The sequence below is a fragment of the Phalacrocorax aristotelis genome, chromosome 10 (genome assembly GCF_949628215.1).
Source record: "Phalacrocorax aristotelis chromosome 10, bGulAri2.1, whole genome shotgun sequence".
In the NCBI taxonomy this organism is placed as follows: domain Eukaryota; kingdom Metazoa; phylum Chordata; class Aves; order Suliformes; family Phalacrocoracidae; genus Phalacrocorax; species Phalacrocorax aristotelis.
In genome coordinates, this window is record NC_134285.1 from 18,166,121 (window position 1) to 18,185,558 (window position 19,438).

The 19,438-nt window shown below is 43.1% G+C and overlaps 1 protein-coding gene across 5 annotated transcripts in view; it reads left to right on the plus strand.

Annotated features, from left to right (window-relative positions):
- The window catches only part of AMBRA1 (autophagy and beclin 1 regulator 1), a 152,728-nt gene that overhangs the window by 94,933 nt on the left and 38,357 nt on the right, over positions 1-19,438 (plus strand). For all 5 annotated transcript variants that reach the window (XM_075105475.1, XM_075105471.1, XM_075105473.1 and 2 more), the window contains 3 exons: positions 2,121-2,309; positions 2,765-2,919; positions 18,461-18,600. In XM_075105475.1, the coding sequence (XP_074961576.1) occupies positions 2,121-2,309; positions 2,765-2,919; positions 18,461-18,600 (484 nt within the window). The remainder of the gene's footprint in view (positions 1-2,120; positions 2,310-2,764; positions 2,920-18,460; positions 18,601-19,438) is intronic.

Sequence of the window (19,438 nt, forward strand, 5' to 3'; positions counted from 1 at the left end):
CTTCTCTTGTGATGACATAATGATGACATACTTGAGTGAAGCCTAGATTTAAAACAAAAAACAAGTGGCAAGTTTTAATTTTACCTTTTTTAAAATTAGTTAGTATGGTCTTCAATCTTTAGTCTTTCTGTTCAGCTAGCTTCAGACTAAGGACTTGGGAATTTTGTCATCTTTTGGACCGTCTGTTCTTCGAAGGGCCATGTGTATTTTAGGTTCTGTTATTAGAGCACTGACAGTGACTACCATTGTTTACCTTTTTTCTGTTCAGCACCTTTCTGTTTATACTAGGCTGAAAATGACTGTTTTTAGCAGCTTCAAGACTGAAAAAAAGAGGTTGAATAAATTTAGAGTACAGGTGTAGGTGGCTTGGTACAGAATGTAATTACACAGTCCGCTTTTTATCCTCATCGTTTTTTTTCATCAGAGTTTCTTAAATGGAACAGCAGAAGTTGATATTCAACCATGTAGGAAAGCAATTCCAGGAAAAATGTCTTTAAGACCAAGAGAACTGAAGATGAGGTTCAGTGAGTGCTTTAAATCAGCAGTGCTGGAAGAAGGAGCAATCCTGCCTGCTTCCCTGTGATGACTTCTTTCTCTGCTGCTGCAAGTGTGCATGTAGCCATGTGGCATACCACGTTGGGGAAACTGTTCTGGCTAAAAAGGGACCTAGGCAACAGTCGGTAATTCCTCAGCCATATCAGTTCCTTGATGTAGCTTGCTTTCCACAGAAGTTTCAGAAACAAAGGGCAGGGATTGTTTCTTCTGGCAGCAGTGCCATTTTGTTAAAGCATTGAGTTGCAGCCTTGATTTGGTTTGGGAGTTCAGGCTTTCAGAAGTATGCGCAAAGCATTCTTGGCACCGTTCTTTTGTTAAACTAACAAGGAATCTAGCCCAAGAAGTGCTTTCATAAACTCATCTGCAATTTTAGCCAAACCACTAGGCTGGGCATGGTCTGGAGATTTAGAAGAGACTGTAGAAGTTGGCATAAGGCTCCACATGATGCTGTAGCTTCAAGCATGTGAGATGGGCTCTTCAGTCTTATAGCATGTAAAGCTTCTGAATTGCAAATGCAGACTTTATTACTTTTTTTGTTTGTTTGTTTCTATCCCTTTGAGTTTGAAAATACTAGAATCTGAAATTCCCCCATCCCCAAAATACTGTATGCTGTTTCAGCTCCAAATCTCCTGGAATAACTGCAGCAGTTTTAGTGAAACGCTGGACCACATTTAGGTTAGGCTGAGGGAGTGAACGTAACTCCAGCCTTGTCTTCTCAAGCTGCCATTGAACTGTTGGTGGTGACGATGCTAAAAGGCCTTGGAACCTCGTTGTACTAGGAATGGCACAGGTGCATAGTAAGATACAATAGCCCAAAGAGCTTATGGGCTGCGTATGCAAGGCACAGAGGGGAAAAGCTTTGTACAAGGTCACCCAGCAACTCACCAGCAGAGATTGAAGTAAAACTTATATTTTGTGAATTGCTGATCACTACCCTGTCTGCTAAACTGTTACTTCACCAATTCCATGAGTGTCTCAAATACTGGAGCAATTAAATAGAGGAATGGCTGGAGAAGGCTCTGCCCTTTCTCACTTGCTTTATCCAAGATTGGTGTAAAAATCAGCTGTCAGAAGTGAATGTCTGTATCTGGCAGGAGGAATTTTTCTCTCATCTCCTGTTTATCGGAGAAAAGGGGAGCTGGAACCTAGGGGTTCCGCAAGAGAAGGGGAAATGAATTAAGGTGTACTGTTTCCAGTGATACCACTGCTGGAGTTTGTCAGAGAGTCACGATACGGGACTTGTTTAAACTGTGCTGTCCTTTACAAAGGATGGTGTTATGCTCAACAAAGGAGGGGTTTGATAAAGTGCAATTGCCACTATTCCCTGGCTGAAGGCTCCAGGAGGTGAGTAGGCTTCATTCCCTGGGCTCATTGCAGTGTCTTATGTCCGTTTTGGAGCAAGTTCTACATTAATCAGGGTATTAACGTTTCATAAACTTTTGGAGGAAGCTAAATGTCTTGAGTGTGTTTTGCATGTACTGTCCGGTCTCCAACGTTAGGTTTAAATCTTGCTTGTTGTCGATTGAACCCGAGTGCTTTAATCACTGTTCCTTTCTTCTTTGCAGCCTCTGTGAACGTGCTTGTTCAAAACTGCAAGATTTACAATGATGCTAGCTGCGATATCTCTGCCGATGGGCAGCTGCTGGCAGCCTTCATTCCCAGCAGTCAAAGGGGCTTCCCTGATGAGGGAATATTGGCTGTGTATTCCCTGGCACCCCACAACCTGGGCGAGATGCTTTACACAAAGCGATTTGGTAAGCATGCAGCAAGGAGTCAGGGTGGGTAGGAGTGTGAGAAGTTACTGCAGAACTCAGCCTTCAGTGAAAATACAATAGTCCGAACATTGGTGATTGTAGTAACAAAAAATATTTTATTGACCTTCAACTAGCCACAAATACAGTACTGCCGGGGAGAAGCTTGTGGTACAGTCTGGACGTGTAAGGTGCTGGTAAGGGGGAGCTGTTTAAGGGATAGGGGTTTTGTATTCCTTAAAGAACCTCATTGTCTTAGTGAGAGGACACTTGCTGCAAGGAAATGTCTTGCAAAATCTGTTCTGTGCAGGTCTCCTTATTCTTCTCTGCCCCTTACAAGGATGAGCTTAGTACGCGGTACATCATGGGAACGCTGGAAGGCAATGAGGAAGCTGTGAGAGTGAGGCATAGGGAGGGATGTCAGCCTGTGAGAGAAATAATGCCTCTTCTCTTTATAGGCCCTAATGCCATTTCTGTGAGCCTGTCTCCAATGGGCAGATACGTAATGGTGGGACTGGCTTCCCGACGTATCCTGTTGCACCCCTCCACGGAACACATGGTTGCTCAAGTCTTCAGGCTGCAACAACCCCATGGCGGAGAGACCTCTATGAGGGTGAGTGTATGTTTCTGTGTGTTTTCATCAATGATTTTGTGTCATTTTGGCTCTAGCATAGTGGTTGCTGTGTTACAATAGCAAAGAGGTAGCACGCTCCAGGCCTACTTGAATAATAAGCATGTGTAGGAATTTATTGCAGAGGTATGCAAACATGGCAGAAGAACCTAAGTATAACAGAACTGTGAAACTACTCTGGTTTCAAATATGATAACAAACAAATATATTCCATGTCATACGTGGTATCCTAAGCCTAGATGTCACTCATAGTACCTACTAGATATTTTGTACTTCTTAGGGGAACATGCGCATTGCTTGTGGTACTACAATTGGCTTTGCTGAGGGAGTGTTCCAGCTGGGGTTTCAGGATAATTTCCTAATGTTCTGTCTTGAGTTCACGCTGGAGTTCCAGCCTGTCCAGTGCAGCAGCACAGAAACAGCAGCGGGGCCCTGGCCATCTGCCAGCCCAGGCGCATCGCCATGGCTGTTATCAGAGTGTTCCCAGGCCCGGCAGGGGAAGGGGATAAGCAGTACAGCAAGCAGTGAAAACAAAAAACATCGCTAATAAGCACTAGATTTTAAGGCATACAGTGTATATTTATATATGTACACTAAACTAGGCAAGCCCCATAGCAAGCACAGAAGCCTGCCAATTAATAGCTAAACAGCAATAACAGCTATAAATTCCATCTAACGCATTCCAGTCAAATCTGTCATTATCTTAAACCTTTCATGCCCCACGTTGAGCACCAAAAAGGACTGTCATCGTTTAGCCCCAGTCAGCAACCCAGCCCCACGCAGCCACTCGCTCACTCCCCCCTGGTGGGACGGGAGAGAATCGGAAGAGTAGAAGTGAGGCAACTCATGGGTTGAGATAAAGACAGTTTAACAGGTAGAGGAAAAGCTGCAAAAGCTGTGTGCAGAAGCAAAGCAAAACAAGGCATTCATTCACCCCTTCCCACAGGCAGGCAGGCGCTCAGCCATCCCCAGGAGAGCAGGGCTCCATCACGCGTAGCGGTTACTTGGGAAGACAAACACCGTAACTCTGAATGTCCCCCTCTTCCTCCTTCTTCCCCAGCTTTATATCCTGAGCATGACGTCATATGGTACGGAATATCCCGTGGGTCAGTTGGGGTCAGCTGTCCTGGCTGTGCCCCCTCCCAGCTCCTTGTGCCCCCGGCAGAGCACGGGGCGCTGAAAAAGTCCTTGACCAGTGTAAGTGCGACTTAGCAACAGCCAAAACATCTCTGCATTATCACTGCTGTTACCAGCAAAAATCCAAAACACAGCCCCATGCTAGCTACTACGAAGAGATTTAACTCTATCCCAGCTGAAACCAGGACACATTCCTAAAAGCGGCTAACTTCTAGGAGAGCGGCCACTGGTGGTTTCAGGGATGGCAGGAGCCAAGCTTCACATCATACTCTCAGACTGAATGTGAGGCTTACCATTCTTTTGTCAAACGGGCTTTTGTTGGCTAGTTATTAATGAGCTTCATTTATATATATATAAAAATATATATATATGGGCCTATTTTGGCAATGGAATTATCTTCCTGTACTTCTGCTTTGTGGGAGAACTGAACTATGACCCATGCTGACTCATTTAGTATGTGAGCCTTCATCTTTTTGCTAACTGGCAAATAGAGTTCATCAGTGGAGCACAACAGCTATTCAGTGATAGTTTGGGATGGAAAAAGCTGTGTCCAGTTGATAATACACAAAGAGAGCTGAGAAGGCAGAATAATTTCTAAATTCCTAAATTTCTAAAGCTGAAATTTAGGCCGGATTCAAGTTTTAGGCCATGTATTCAGGTGACTTTCATTGCAGGAGATGAAAAATGCTCTTCAAACCTTTTCACTTTGAGGGATAACTTGGTCATAGTAGAATTCATTCCATAAGCAACTTTTTTTTCCTCTGTCCATATCTCTCCTCCTCTTTTTTAAAAGGCACCTCTTATTATTACTTTTGGCAGAGCTTTCCCAGTGTACAGGGGTTGCACTGAGTCATTCATCTAATGGCCCAGCACTGGGGAGAGGCTTGTCTCTGGGAGCAATTGCCTGATTCACCTTCAGACTCTATAGCTGCTCTCCAGGCTGCTCCTGTTTCAGAGAGGGTCATCTCAGCCTGTATGGTTACATGAGCTGCTTTATCAGCTGGTATGAAACTCTAGTTTATCATCATTATCTGCTCCCTGTTATAATGCACGGGATGTTATTCGGTGCACCAATCAGCACTTTTTCAGCCCTGGTTCTGAGCTGCCGTTCTGGTAAGAGCCTCTTAAGGTAAGAGGCAGAAATTAAAAAGTATTTATGAGAAAAGCACAATTTGGTTAGCAGGTATGGTTGGTGAAAGCTGTGTGGATATAAGACCACTAATTACACGGATTCAGTATCCTGTTCGATCCTTTTAGAAGTCTAGATTGCCCTGGTACTGTCTCTTTTTTCAGTTATTTTAAGATCCTAGTGAAATACGTAGCTTTTACTGCCAGTTACGGGAGTATCCCTTCACACAGTGTTTTTACCATATTATAAGAAGTTAAGATTGGGAAGTCTTACTAGCTAAAATCGTGTCTCTTCCCATAAAGCGCTATGGTAGGATTCTTTCCTCTCATCCTTTCTTTACATTTGCTCTAAACTCCAGTTGCTATGGCTTCTACTTAGCCTTTCCTTTTGAAGACTTTTTTTGTAGCCGGCTAAGTCAGTAAGCTTCTGCCTAAATCTTCCATTTCTATTTCTTCATCTCCATTTCAAATATATCTTCTTTCCCTATGGTGTGTTATACTCTTCAGATGCTTGTACCCTTGCTCTTAGTCACCATTTAGTGAAGTAATGCTTTGTATTCCCTTAATCTTTTCTTGTAATTCAATCTTCTAGCTTTCAGTTTTTTATTCTTCTGAATTCTCTCAAAAATACCCTTCTTTTTTTTCTGCATTCTGGGATATGTTTAAATGTATGTAATGTCATAAGCATAGTCTTACCAGAAGCCCACAGAGGGTATTTTTTTCCTGCTTTTTTTGGGACTACAGGGCTCTACCTATGCAGTCAAAAACTGTTGTTTTTTTCTTTTTTTGCTGTTTTGGAGCATTGAAGATTTTTGTACTATTTTTCCCACTCTTGCTTTTCAGACTTGCTCCACATCACTGCACTCCTTTCTTTTTCATCTGCTGTAGTTCTGGATTATTTTCCTCCAGATGGATTGCATGTATTCTAAAGGTTGCTTTTTTTTCATCTTTCTTACACGTGTATTTTTAGCTTCCAAAACCTTTCCTCCACGTTTTCAAATCTATTCAGTCTAGCAGGATTTGCTAACTAATTTGCTGTTTTCCCCTTTCCCACATCATGTTTAAGTTGCTGTTTTCCCCTTTCCCACATCATGTTTAAAGATGCTAAAAATACCTTATTTCTGACTGCTTTGGACTTTCAGCTTTCTGCCTATGTGACAGGGTCACAACTAGACCAGTCTGAATTAATTTGGTTCAGGAACCTTCCTGTGGGATGATGTTGAGTATCGTTTTAACATTCTGGTGTGTTGGTCATCTTTGTGCTGTCTGTAGGACCAAGTTTGTTAATCTCATGAATATTATTCCTTCATGTAGTTCTAAAACTTAGTAGATCAATTTACAGGTATTTATTCTGTCTTGAATTTTGAAATAAGACTATTCCATAAGTTTGTTATACTTCTCAGGACATGCAAAACAGAAATAGAGCTGTAAGTAGGAAACTTCAGAATATTCTTGGTACACTGTCTTTACAGTGGCTGCTGTATATATATTTAGTTGAGTAAAAACCTGTTTGCAGCTTCGCCAGCATGCAGTAGAAAAAGGTTTAGGAAACCTGGTGAAACTGTGTTCTTCAATCATTAATTTAATGTGCACATTAGAGAGAATCAGAAAGCACCGTTGGTGCCTCTGTGCCAACAGCTTGTAATACAAAGCAATTGTTGCTTGTCTTCTAATTAAAAATAAGTCACAGCCATGTTCAGAAACAATGCTTTGTGGATATTTTAGATTTCCATTACTTGCAAAACTCCAAGAGAAAATTCGAGAAATGCTACATCAGATTCTATGAAAATTCTTGTAAGTTGTCTCACAATTGTTGTTTCCTTCCCTGATGCCTTTTGATTTGCAATCGATGAAGCGGGAGAGAAGGGCTCGGCAATGTGGCCTATAAGTCACTGCAAAAGCATGGCAACCTGCTGAGGAGTGAAATACTGTGATTATTTCTGTTCCCAATTAAAATGGAAATACTCTTCCTCCACATCCTTGACTAGCAGTCAGTGGAATGCAGGTTTCTATTCCTCAGAGAGGTTCCTCCACCTTGCTGTTGAAATAGTGGTTTTGAAGATGTGTGAAACTCTAATATATTTAATTGCACCTAGAAATCCACTTGCTGCTGGTATAATTTTCAGAGTTGGAGAGAAATGTTCCCTGCAAGAAGTACAGCACTTTTGGATTGTACTGAGGAGCATCTTGGTTATACAAGTGTGCATTGTCTATATACATCTTGCTCCTGATGTTTGAGAGAGATTGGGTGGAGTTCTACGGGTCAGGGCTGACTTGATTTGACAGTTATGAATTGTGCTCAGAAACAGAGTAAAAGTACTGAACTTCTGCCAAATATGGTAGAGTCATGAGCTAGAGGTTCATGGTTTTTTTTTTTGTTTGCTCCCTTAAGATTGATCTGCTTAGCATTTCAGATGGAAACCTGGCTTTGCTAAAGATCAAGGTTTTTTTTCAGTCTGAGGCTTAAAAAGCTCTCTGGTAGTGTTGACTTTTATCAAGAAAGGTATGCATAAAGCTTTGGGGGATTTTTTTTTGTTGTTTTTGTTTGGGGTTTGCTGGGGTTTTTTTGCAGCCCTAGCTAACATCTCTGGAATTTATCTGTAGCTGGAGAGTGCAGGAAAGGAATTCCTTTTAGCAGACCTCTAGCTTGGAGTGGTACAGGTAGCAGTGGTACTGGGAATTGTCTGGAAATATTTGAGTTCCAGAGATGGGAAGCTTGGAGAAAGGGCTCCAAATATGGAGTAAGAATAGGTTTTGCAGCCTATTTTGAAAGCATAGGTAGAACGCATCTCCAAATAAAGAGGATCTGTTTTCAAGCTGCTTGGGTCTAGGGTGATTTCTGAATTCCGTGTGATTCCTAGAGTATACAGAGGTTAAAGAACTTAAAAGAGCATGAATTTAGAAACATGGTTGGAGCTGAAGTTAGTTAAAACGTAGAAGAGTAAGAATCATATTGCCCTGGATCTGCTAGCAGTAAGAAAGAAGGCCAGAAGGTAGTTCTATTTCTGGCATTCACAAGTTCTGATGCCCTTGCAATGTTTCATGTTTCTCATTTTACCCAGAGGAAGCTAACTCTAAATATCAGAAAAACGCAATTACTGTAATCCAGATTAGAATAAAACTTGGAAAGGGGCTTTTAAGCTGAGGATACAAAAAGTGATATAGGTCATAGAAGAATTTGATTGACATAAAACTGAAGAGGAAGTCATGCAATTTGTGGGGATAAGGTGACTTAGAATCATAGAATGCCCTGAGCTGGAAGGGACCCACAAGGATCATTGAGTCCAACTCCTGTCCCTGCACAGGACAACCCCAAAATTCACCCATGTGTCTGAGGGCATTGTCTAAGTGCTCCTTGAATATCGTCAGGCTTGGTGCTGTGATGCCTCCCTGGGGAGCCTGTTCCAGGGCTCCGCCACCCTCTGGGGGAAGAACCTTTTCCTAATATCCAACCTAAACCACCCCTGGCACACCCTCCTGCCAGTCCCTCGGGTTCTAACTTGGACTTAACCAAGCCCCATCTCAAATACTGTGTTGTGCTTTGAATCTGGAAGGAAATTCAGGCTGTGGAGATCCAGAATTAACTCTTGACAAGACTACTGGTATTTGGAAAACATCTCACTGAAGTGGTTGGTCAGTAGCCTGGATGGAATAGAGTATGTGTACTCTTCCATTGTAAACAGACAGAGAATTCCAAAAACTGCAGGAAGCAGACAGGCACACAGGGTTTTAGGACAGAGCCAAGCTTTTTTTCAGCTTATTAACTCTTAACGAGGAGAATACACAGAATATGTGAGAAGTTGCACAATTCTACTGAGTGCTGCTGTTGTCTGTTGAGCTTCATGCAAGTGTCAGTAGAACGTACGCAGTGTGGTCTGCAAAGGTCACTGCCAGACCTCGTGGACTCACTGGGTGAGCTGTGAATACTCCTGCAGCCATAAGCAAAGGGACTGAGCCTGAAAGCAAATGGCTGTGCACATTTGCTTCGCTGGGGCGCAAGTTACAGTTTTGTCAGAACCCTTGATGATGTGAAAGGAAAACTCATTAGGAGAATATATGGAGATGGCTTACTGTAACATGTTACTTCCAGTGGAAAAATTCCTGTGAACTAACATACTTCTGAAAACGGGCAGTTTTCAATAAAGAGAGTAAATGTCTTGCTGTGTTATTGAAAAAGCGTGCTTACTGGTGTGGTCCTTTGGATCTGCTCTTGAGGGAGATTTTGACATCTTCGGGTCAACAGGGGGAGCTTCTGACAACTCAGAAGAACTGCAAATAATACATTCAATTACTGCCCAAAGAAATTTTTCACTGTTGGCAGAAGTTGAACTGGACAGATGTTTCTCAGACTGCCAGAAGCCCAAGCAGAGTCACAGACTGTGTATGCTTGTTGGTACTGGGAAGAGGGCATGGGGACAGAACCTTTTTCTGACTGATATGGGAAATCCTACCTTTTAAGGTGAAGCGGAGCACAGTAGTCTGGTTGAGGACCAATAGTTTTATGTGCTCTGTGTATTGGCAGATTCTGTCAGGTAACTTTAGAAAAACAGAGCATATGCAAAACCTGTGTTGGTAAGCACTGCTTACGTAGGGTGCTGTAAGAAAGAGCTGTATTCAACATGATCAGAAAATGCAGCACCACCTTAGCGTTGTAGACAGCATGAAGATTTGCATAGGTGTGCACGTTTGAGTATAAATGCAGGATTTGGGATGTTGTAAGAGTTAGCTAAATTGCTGTCTTTGCCACTTCACCCATATCTGCATGAAGGCTGCTGAGACAATTTACCAGAAACTGTAAAAACTTGTTAGGATCCCTTCGTAAAACACTGTTTTAATATCTTATGCGATGGTTAAACATGCAAGCAGCGTCAGTTTTAGCAAACTGGTGTGAAGAAAAGACAAATGACATCTATTCAGGATGTTTTTACTTCATGGGATGTGAAGCTGAGAGCCAAGACCTTTTGTTTAATATGGGGTCCAGTATTAGGAGTGCTGAGCCCATCTGCCCCACAGTAGCTACTGTTAGCTTTGGTGCGGTTGGGTACATAATTTTAACTAGATAGATGGCAAATGTGGTTCTGCATCTGAGATGGTTTATATACAGTCATCTCATCAGATAGGGGAAGGGAGCCAAGGTGAATTATTACCAGATTTGCACTAAACAGGCCATGGGCTGAGAAGAGATTTGCAATTTCATGAAGATTTTTTTTTTTCAGTACTGCTTCCTACCATCTTTCTTGAATGAAATTTAAGCCAACTCCTTCCTCCAGTATTTATTCCTTCCAGACATGTAGGCAGCTGGATGACAGCCTCTTTTCACCTAGATGAGGGTGCATGTAGCTCTGTCATCCAACATACTGTTGACATTTGATCTTGTATGCTGTTCTGTTGAGGCTCAGCAGACGGAGAGCAGGGTAGAATGGCAGCTGTGCACAAATCCTTTGCTCTTGTCATTAGATCTTTAACATATTATAGATTTTGCTGTTACAGTCTCAGCATGACATTTAATGGGGAATTCACAGGTACTGCTTTTGGTTTGCAGTGTGAGTTAAGGGCAAAAATAAAAAAGCTTGTCACTCCTGCCATAGAAGTAACTGTATTTTTATTAGATTGGTCCAGCATTGAGAGCTGTCAGTGATTTTTGCAAGAGATGGCAATAGCTGGGGGCACACTCCTGTTTGCACAGTTCAGTTCACTTTTCTGCATCTGCACTGAATATATACATCTTCTGTCACACTAACACCCCCTATGGCATTCCTGTTTCTCTCCTTTCATCTGTTCCAACCACATGCACGCACAATTAAAAGGACAATTGTTTTGTTCAGCAATTTCTTGCTTACTCAGCCCTAGGTTTCAGATCTGGGCTTAGGCTGGTCCCCTAAAGGGCTTTTTGGAGGCATTACCCTGGTTTTGCAGTCTTTGGGAGACGGGTAGTAAATTAACGAGCCACTTCACTCTGTGTGTGTTATTTTCCTGAGTGAGAGCTTTGTTACCTGAGATGATCCATTTCTTCATAAGACCTAGTTCTTGGTAATGTTTTGAAGTTTCCCATTAGTTACTTTAAAGTCCTTTCCTATGTAGAAGTTGCATGGCAGGCTTGTGAGATAAAGTACCAGCTGATAATGCCAAGAGCTCGCCTAAAGAAAGAAAGGGTTAGGTGTGCTGTAATGAGACTTCTGATTTGAAAGATCAGCAGTAAATGATGTGATCAAGTATGATCAGGAAGAACCAACAGTGTTTTACCTTTGCATAAAGTTCCTCCATCCAACAGAAACTTCTGGTGCAGTTCTGTTTTAGGAATTAAGTCAAGTATCCTCTGTTAAGGTTTTAGTTGTTGCTCAAAATTAAGGGTTCTCATTTAATTCAGTGTGGTTCAGGAAGCAAAGCTAGGATTTTTCTGCACTGACAACAGGTGGGCAGAAAGAGGTTTGTTGTATTGGTAAAGACGGAAGAAGAATTTCATGTATGATCCTATTGCATCTGGGTAAGATAAATGGAGTTGCAAGAAATTTTATTTGTGCAGAGCATTAGATGATAAGGTCCATTTGAGGATAGGACTGACAAATACAAAAAGATAAGTGCATTGTTTTTTGTCTTTTCCATTTTAACAGGGAAGATCTAATGGAAAGACGTGCATGTTTTTGGCAGGAACCAGCTGTGGGGGAGGGGTTGAGACCAACCTGCCGAATAAGAAGAGACTGGGAGCAAAAAAGCAATTTTATTCCCCCCATCTGATCATGGGAAATGCATGCCTTTTTCTTTGCACCTGCATATAGATACAGAAAGACTCCTTCCACACAAAGGGGAGACTTGCCATGTTTCAAAATACTGATGTACATTGTCTCGTGAATAAGTTCATTGAGCCACGGGTCAGTTATCCCAAGGAGTGTTTGTTTTGCTTTGCATTTAAGGCTCTCTGCTCTAGACAAGCTAGACTTGTATTCTGCTGCAGAGGGCTCTGGGGTTTGTGGCAGTGCAAGGCATATGCCTGAATTTCAGCAGCTGTTGTGGAATTCATAAACAGAAGGCAGAGCAAAGAATGTAATCTAAGCAAAAAAGGGGTAGTGTTATGTCGTCTTATGCTTCTGGACTTTAAAAAGTCACAGACTGACTTAAACTAATTGGCAGCATTATAGAAGTCAGTCATGCAGGTGGCTTCCTGGCAGCTGAGCAAAGGATGTGTAGTGCTTTCAGTAGAGTGGTAGATGCTTCGCAGCAGCGTATCTGATACCCTGGTGTCAGAGGTGAATTAGTTAAAACATTGAGAAAAAAAAAACCAAACAACAAACAAAAAACAACAAAACACAGCCCCAAGGTGAGATCTTTCAGTGGCAACACCCTATTAGGATGAGTAAGGCAAAAGGAAAAAAAAAAGGTAATTTATTTAGGGACTGTTCAATCTCAGTAAGGTGCTTGCAATCAAAAAAAAAATGAAGCGAAACTTCAAGTTCTTGTTCAAGGTCAGATTGTGGAGCAGAAGATGAAGAGCAGAGGCGTGCTTTCAGTGAACTTATTGTGGATTGGCTGTGATTTTTGGGCTGCATCTGTATTACGTAGTTCATGTAGCTTAGTTTGTTAAAGTGTATTACAAAATGAGGTACCTGTACAGAAGCTGTAGCATAGCTGCAATGACATTGGCAAAGCTGCGCAGCCTCCGCAATTACTTTGGTGGTATTACCTGTACCCATATGAAGAGCACTTTGTTTACTACCATAAACTTTAGATCTGGGCCAGCACAAGATGCAAACATTGGCTGCCAGTACAGCTAAACCCATCCAGCAGAGATCAACACTCCTTTCCGAAGCACTTTTCTCTGCAACCCAGGTCAGAGTGGTCATGAAGCTGTAGATTTTACCGGTCCTCCCAGTAGGAGATTTCTGTTGGATTTAGCACACTAGACGTTTCTCTTCCTGTGTGTTTTCAGTCAGCTTCTGGTGACAGCAGCGATTCAGTTAAAAATTTGTAATTAAATATTAGGCTGGTGCCTGATAAACCCACCTCATCTGCTCCAGCCTTTCCTCTCCCTTTACCTCTCAGGATGGAGCTTCATGGATGACAAGATTTCCCCATGTAAACAAGAGAACAGCTGCACCCCCTCCCCATGCAGTCTTTATCAAGGCTGATCTAACAGCCCAGTTTACTGCTTGGGCTAAGCAAAGGTAATGGCTTGAAATTTATTGGCATCTCAAAAGGTGATGCATCTAGTCAAGAGCAGGAATGCCTCTATTGAATTTAAAAAGATAAAAAGCAAGAGTTCCTGCTGAGTTTCCCTACCTGCTTGTGCCAACCTTCTCTTCTCCTCCAGCTTCAAAACATGTTTTTACTTTCTTGAGTGCCAGAGAGGAGAGGAAAGATCCTACTCTGCCAAACAAGTAGCGTTCAGCACACTTTTGCCTTCCATTGCTTCCTTAGAGGTGGGAAGGCCTTGAACAAAGAGACAGCTGTGCAGCTGACGTGGTGCCCCTGCTTTGGCCAGGTATGGTTCTGCTTGGACCAGGTGAGCAGTGCGGCTCCGTTGCCAGCCAGCAGCGGTAGCACAGGCTTGGGGCAGCCTGATGCTATTCTGATGACTGACAGAATCCTGGTAATTGCCCTGTCGGTTGTTTTAACCCCAGCTTCTTTTTTTTTTCTGGGATTGGCAGACCCCAGAAATGGAGGGAATGGAGGTGGAATTTGAAGAGCGTTATTAAATAGCAGCAGCTTCCCTGGGACCGAGTGGGAGGGGAAGAGGGAAACTCTAGGCCAGTAACTAGGGCTTTGCAGAGCAGAGGCTTTTATCAAAAAGTTTTCTTACCCCTCCAGGGCAGGTACAAATTAACTGTCAAGCTCTGTGCTTATGTATTGTGCCCTGGGCCTCCTTCCCACGTTAAGTACAGTAGTGAAGAAGAGATCATCAGGAAAAGTTCCTTGAGGCTGTTGATTGTCATGCAGCCTCTCCTGACTCTCTGCCATAAGCAAATATTTAGTTTAATACCTCAGCGGTGGCTGTGGCAGATGCTACAGTACCGATGTGCCAGCACTAACAATTTGGAGGGGGAGCAGCAACAGTGGACTTGAGGTGGCCTTTGCACTCCGCATGCAGCTTGTTTTCTGAACACTTTGAGGACCTTTTTTGTTTTTTTCCTTTTCCTCATGCTTTATAGCTCTGCTTTCTCTGAGCCATCTTGTCCCCTGCTGAATTCAGTGTTGAAGAAGTGGCTGTGAAGTGATGAAATGAGCTGTAGGGAGGTCAGGAGACGATGTACGTGCCCATTCCTGTTCAGGGAGGATAGAAAAGGCACGCCAAAGAGATAAGTAGGTGCTTAGCTACCTAGACAGTTTTTGGTATTTCTAGAGAAGGACTTTTTAATCTTGCTGACATCCCCGGAACTCAGAGGAGAGGTGGGACCCCTGAAATGACAGAATACTTCTGGAATCTCCAGCGAAGTGTGGGGAGATCGCCAGAGGCAGGGCTTACATTTGTAAGCGCAGGTCAAGCAACTGTTCTGTGTAACCCAGGCTGGGTTGTGTGGCCCTAAAGGGAAGGGGTAGGACCTTTCTTGCCTACTGAAATGACATTTATATGTTGTTGCCAAGAAGAGAACAGCTTACTATACTTACGTTGCCTGTTTGGGTTTAAGCTTCCATAGGGGTGTTCTGAAGCTCCCACTCCTCAGAATTCATAGTGCTTATGACTAGAGAAACTAGAGAAACATATCATTCAAAATTCTGTTTCAGAACAGCATCTGTAAACAAATGCAACTGCCAACTTCATAAAATGCTGAATTACCACATCTGGTGTGGCTATGGATTATTGATTTAGTAGTGTAGTGGTGCTAAGAGTAAGTTTGACATTGGTTACGGTGAAGAGCCTAGAAGCCTTCTGTGACTGCAGGCAGTGATTATGGGCTGATAAAGTGCAATGCAGTATGACGTGTGTCCTAAATGAAAATGCCACCCTATTAAAAATAAACTCACTGAAGGCTGTGGTAGAGCGTGGTGGGCACCTGAAAGATTAGTGGACTTTTGCAACAGTGGTTCTAAACTGGTTCCTGAACCCCTTGGCCATCAACATAGCTGTTGTAATATGGCCTGAGACTAGTCTGCAACCAGCCCTAATGAAAGGGAACTGGGGAATTATCAACTTTATACATTGGTATTGCTAGTTTTAAGAGTGAGGGTTGGAAGCAATCTCTTGATCTAGAAGCTGGAGAATCATGTTAAAAAAGAGTAGGATTCCTATGACAACTTGAATATTATTCCTAGAAGTTCAGAACTATAAAGCCTGGACAATCCCACTGGCAAGGACATGTGGTCACTCTGTGGTATGTTTCCAGGCTGGGTATTTTGGTTTAAATATCTCAGTAACTTGTTATAAGATGTAGCAATGGAAACAAAAAGACCAAAAAGAAAAAAAAAAAAAAAAGCCAAAAGGAGTTAGCTGTGATCTATGGAGAATAATGCTTCCTGGCAGGCTTCTGACCTTCTTTGAAGAGAGGGACCTGCAGGTGTTGAAGGAACTTTAATTTTTTTCTCCACTCTGTGGGTAGAGTAGGGGGTCTTGCAAATGGATGCAATTGCAACAGCCAGTCTGTATGACTGCATCAGATTGATTAGCTGGGTTCTGGTTACTGCTGCGAGTGGTGATTATGCCAGTACAGCTGCTTTCTCTTTTTATGTACTAATTACCACACGCACGGATGTCATCACCCTTAACACTGCATGGAGTTGTCCCATTAGTGTGGGAGTGGGAAGCAGCAGGGGAGGGGAGCTCTTCGGCATGACAAGCTGTTTAGAAGTGAATGGAGTGGAGTGATGAAGCAACTATTCTTACACAGGATTTTTAAGCCATCTTGTCTTTGAGATTCTGCCCTTGGCCAACGTTTTTGCAGGTTGTCAGAACCAGACCCATGTCCTCAGCAGCATTCTCCATGGGGTGCTATTTACGGCAAAGTACCTGGGCGCTGAGCTGTAGCTAGCAAGTCTTCCCCCCTTGACATGGCTTGTTGCAGAGCCTGTGGGACAACGGGTGTGCAAACTGACCTGCTAGTGGAGGAGAGCTTGTGGCTCACCCAGGAAGGCAACTTGTCTAGCTGTGATACCTTGCAAAGCCATTCTCAGAAGAGAAACTGTTTCTGACTTGGCAAAGAAGGATATGATGGAAAACCCTCACAGTTCTTGAGAGATTTGGAACGCTTCTTTCATTAATAATTTATGCTCCCAGCTCTGGCGGACCCCTCCCTTTCTCCTCCTCCCTCCTCCTCCTCAAAATCCAGTCTCCCCATCTCAGAGTGCACCATAATCTCCATGGTAACGGGTGTTACTGTCGTACATCCGATTACCCCCGCCCCCCCCTTCTTTTTCTCCCCCTGCCCCACTCCAGCAAGCAAGGCAGGGAGGGAACGGAGCAGACGTGACAGAAATGGGTAAGAACTAGATAAACCCATAAGGGCCTGTTCCTTCCATCCAACCACCAAGCTTCTCTGAATACACGAACTGCTGAGTGTCAGCCAGGGTGAAGAGTGACCAGCTTCTGTCACACAGAGTAATCCTTAAGAACTTTTCTCCTCGATGTGGTCTCCTCAGAGGACAGGTTAAATGTGTTACTGATGATGGGAAATAGTGTGGCTATATTGTTTTGCTCTGACTTATACTTTGTGTTACAACGGTCAAGATGGAGGTTCTGGGTACTAACCATTGGAGGGCACGCAGTTAAGTGGTCTTTGCCTCAGACTTCTCAAGTTAAATTGTCAACCAGGCAGGATGTGGGTGGTCAGTTGAGCTATGGAGAAAAACAGGTTTCTAAGCTGTCATCCTGAGCCCCAGCTTGTTATAGTAGCTGATGAGTCCCACCCTAATGAATTCTAATTACTACTTCAGGTCAGCTTAGCGGTGCAGTAGTGGTTAATCTGCATTCCCATCTACCTTTATCCTGTTGTTCCAGCACATCCTCATTCCCTTCCCTGCTTCCTGGTCCAGCACCATCCCCTTTTCTGAGGAGCCTGGAAGAAAGGTTTTGGGATGGATGGATGGTTGCACACCAGAAAATATAATGAAAATGTATCTTTCAGCTGGGACTTATCCCATTGAAAATCTAGATTGGAAATCTGTGTTACCTGTAGCGATGATGGGTTTAAATCCTAGGTAAATTTCTGCAGAAATTCTGTTAATGATTTGGACTTGTAAACGCAGTTGTCAGTCGTACCTTTCTGAAGCCATGATGGAATGTGTTCTGATAGCCCAGTCCACTGAAGCAGCTTGTCCCTGTCTATTCCTGGTAGCCAAACCAGCTCATTACCCTTTATCCACTTCCCATGCCTTTGTTTTTATGATCTACATGTGTCATATTTTCTGGCTAAATGCAGTGTTGTCAGTGTTACCCAGTTCTGGCTGCTGGATGGCAGGGTGCAGGAAAGCATTGTGTGGTACAAAAGACATTAGCTTCTTGGAGTTGAAGGGGATTATCTACATACATGTAATCTGTTTCACTTCATCGCTGTTGCTTTTCAAGCTCATACACTTCAGAAACCAAGCTAGTGCAGACCAGAAAGCAGAGCTTGCTATTGGTGCTTTGTGCGCACAGGGTTTTCATTCACCTGCATTAATGCAGCGTTTGGGAAGTGCTGGCCTAGCAGCTCTTCAGCTTCTTACTTTACTGCAGGTAAAATGGGTGGTGTCAGAAGGGGACCTGAACTGAGGGGTTTGTTACTTGCGTAGTGTTATTCTTATCTCTGGATTTTGATTTTCCTTTGTGCACTGTTGGTGTGGCAGTTGGTCAAACTCTGAAACATTTTCAGGAGGCTGTTTTAATGTTTAAAATAGGAAAGAATTATATATTATTTTTCCCCAAAGTTTGGTTTGCTTAATAGAAACAAAGTTTTGATGCCAAAGGCGCATGTACTTGCCGGTTTCCTATTCCACTCTAGTGAGTTAAAATGCGAGGTGAAGGCCAGAAGAGTCCCAGATGTCCTGCTTTCTAATGACTGTACCACTTATCACTTTGTTTAATTATTTTGAATAGAAGGGCTATGCAGTCCACTGAGTGACATGCAGATTCTCCTGGGGTCAGAATTTCTTCTGCTCCGCAGCTGTGTGCGAGTCAGTCTGTTGAACGCTTAGGGGCACATGTATGTGCGTTTCTAGCAGCTGCTTACTCTCGCTGCAACATCCTTTGAAGTGGCATGTCTCCTTGCTGCAGGGAGAGTGAACATTTGTTTGAGCCTCCTTGGCTCTCCTGCATTGTATTGTCCTGTCAAGTAACCTCCTGTTACTGTTTCAGAGAGTTTTCAACGTTCTGTACCCAATGCCTGCCGACCAGAGAAGACATGTCAGCATAAACTCTGCTCGCTGGCTGCCTGAGCCAGGCCTGGGATTGGCATATGGCACCAATAAAGGGGACCTGGTGATTTGCCGACCAGAGTAAGTGATTGCTTTACATGGAATTATAACTGCTTTGGCTGTTCTCTGAGGCTGTTTGAAGTGTATCTCATTAGCTCATTTTATTTCCCATGTCTTTCTAGGCTTTCTGGACCCTTTGTTTAACGTGTGTCTAGTGCAGTGTCTTTCAGTCTGTCTGGATTTATGGATTTCTAAAGCTTTCCAATGAGGACAGCAAATTTGAGCTGTTAGTGATATGCTTGCTTTCCTCAGCTTTCATGGACCCCTTGGAGTCCACTAACCAGGTTGAAAGCTGCTAGCTGCTGACCTAGACTTATCAAATACTTGTACAGTATTCCAGCATGAGATTCTATGAATTGCCAAGATTTTTGTCATGATTATGAGCAAGCCAGTGAATTGTTTTGATCCTCACTTGAAAGCCCAATGATATGATGTGTAGACTTCAGCGCGCTCTTACTTATACAGTGCCATGAAGGGTGTAGCTGTCCCTTTGTAAACTTGCAATTAAACACGAACTAATTTAGATGTGGTGTGACACATATGATGACTGGGCGTCTAAGCAGTGAAACATGTATTGCTTTCAGTGTTCTTGGGGAGCCTCTGCACCATACTTTGAGACCCTTTTCTCCATTGTGTTGTGCAAGTGCTTCTTTTGTAGCTGTGTTTCTTTTATGCTGCAGGAACACTTCAGGGATTTCTCTACCTCAGTTATTTCCTGGTACTAAACTACCTGGGTATTCTTTTGGGTTATGCTTCATCTCTTGAAGATCCTGGTAACTTAAAAGCTGGCACCTAGAAACTTGCAGCTTTGCTGGTGATCTTACCGAATGTATGTGGACTCCATCTGCTGTGCATGAGA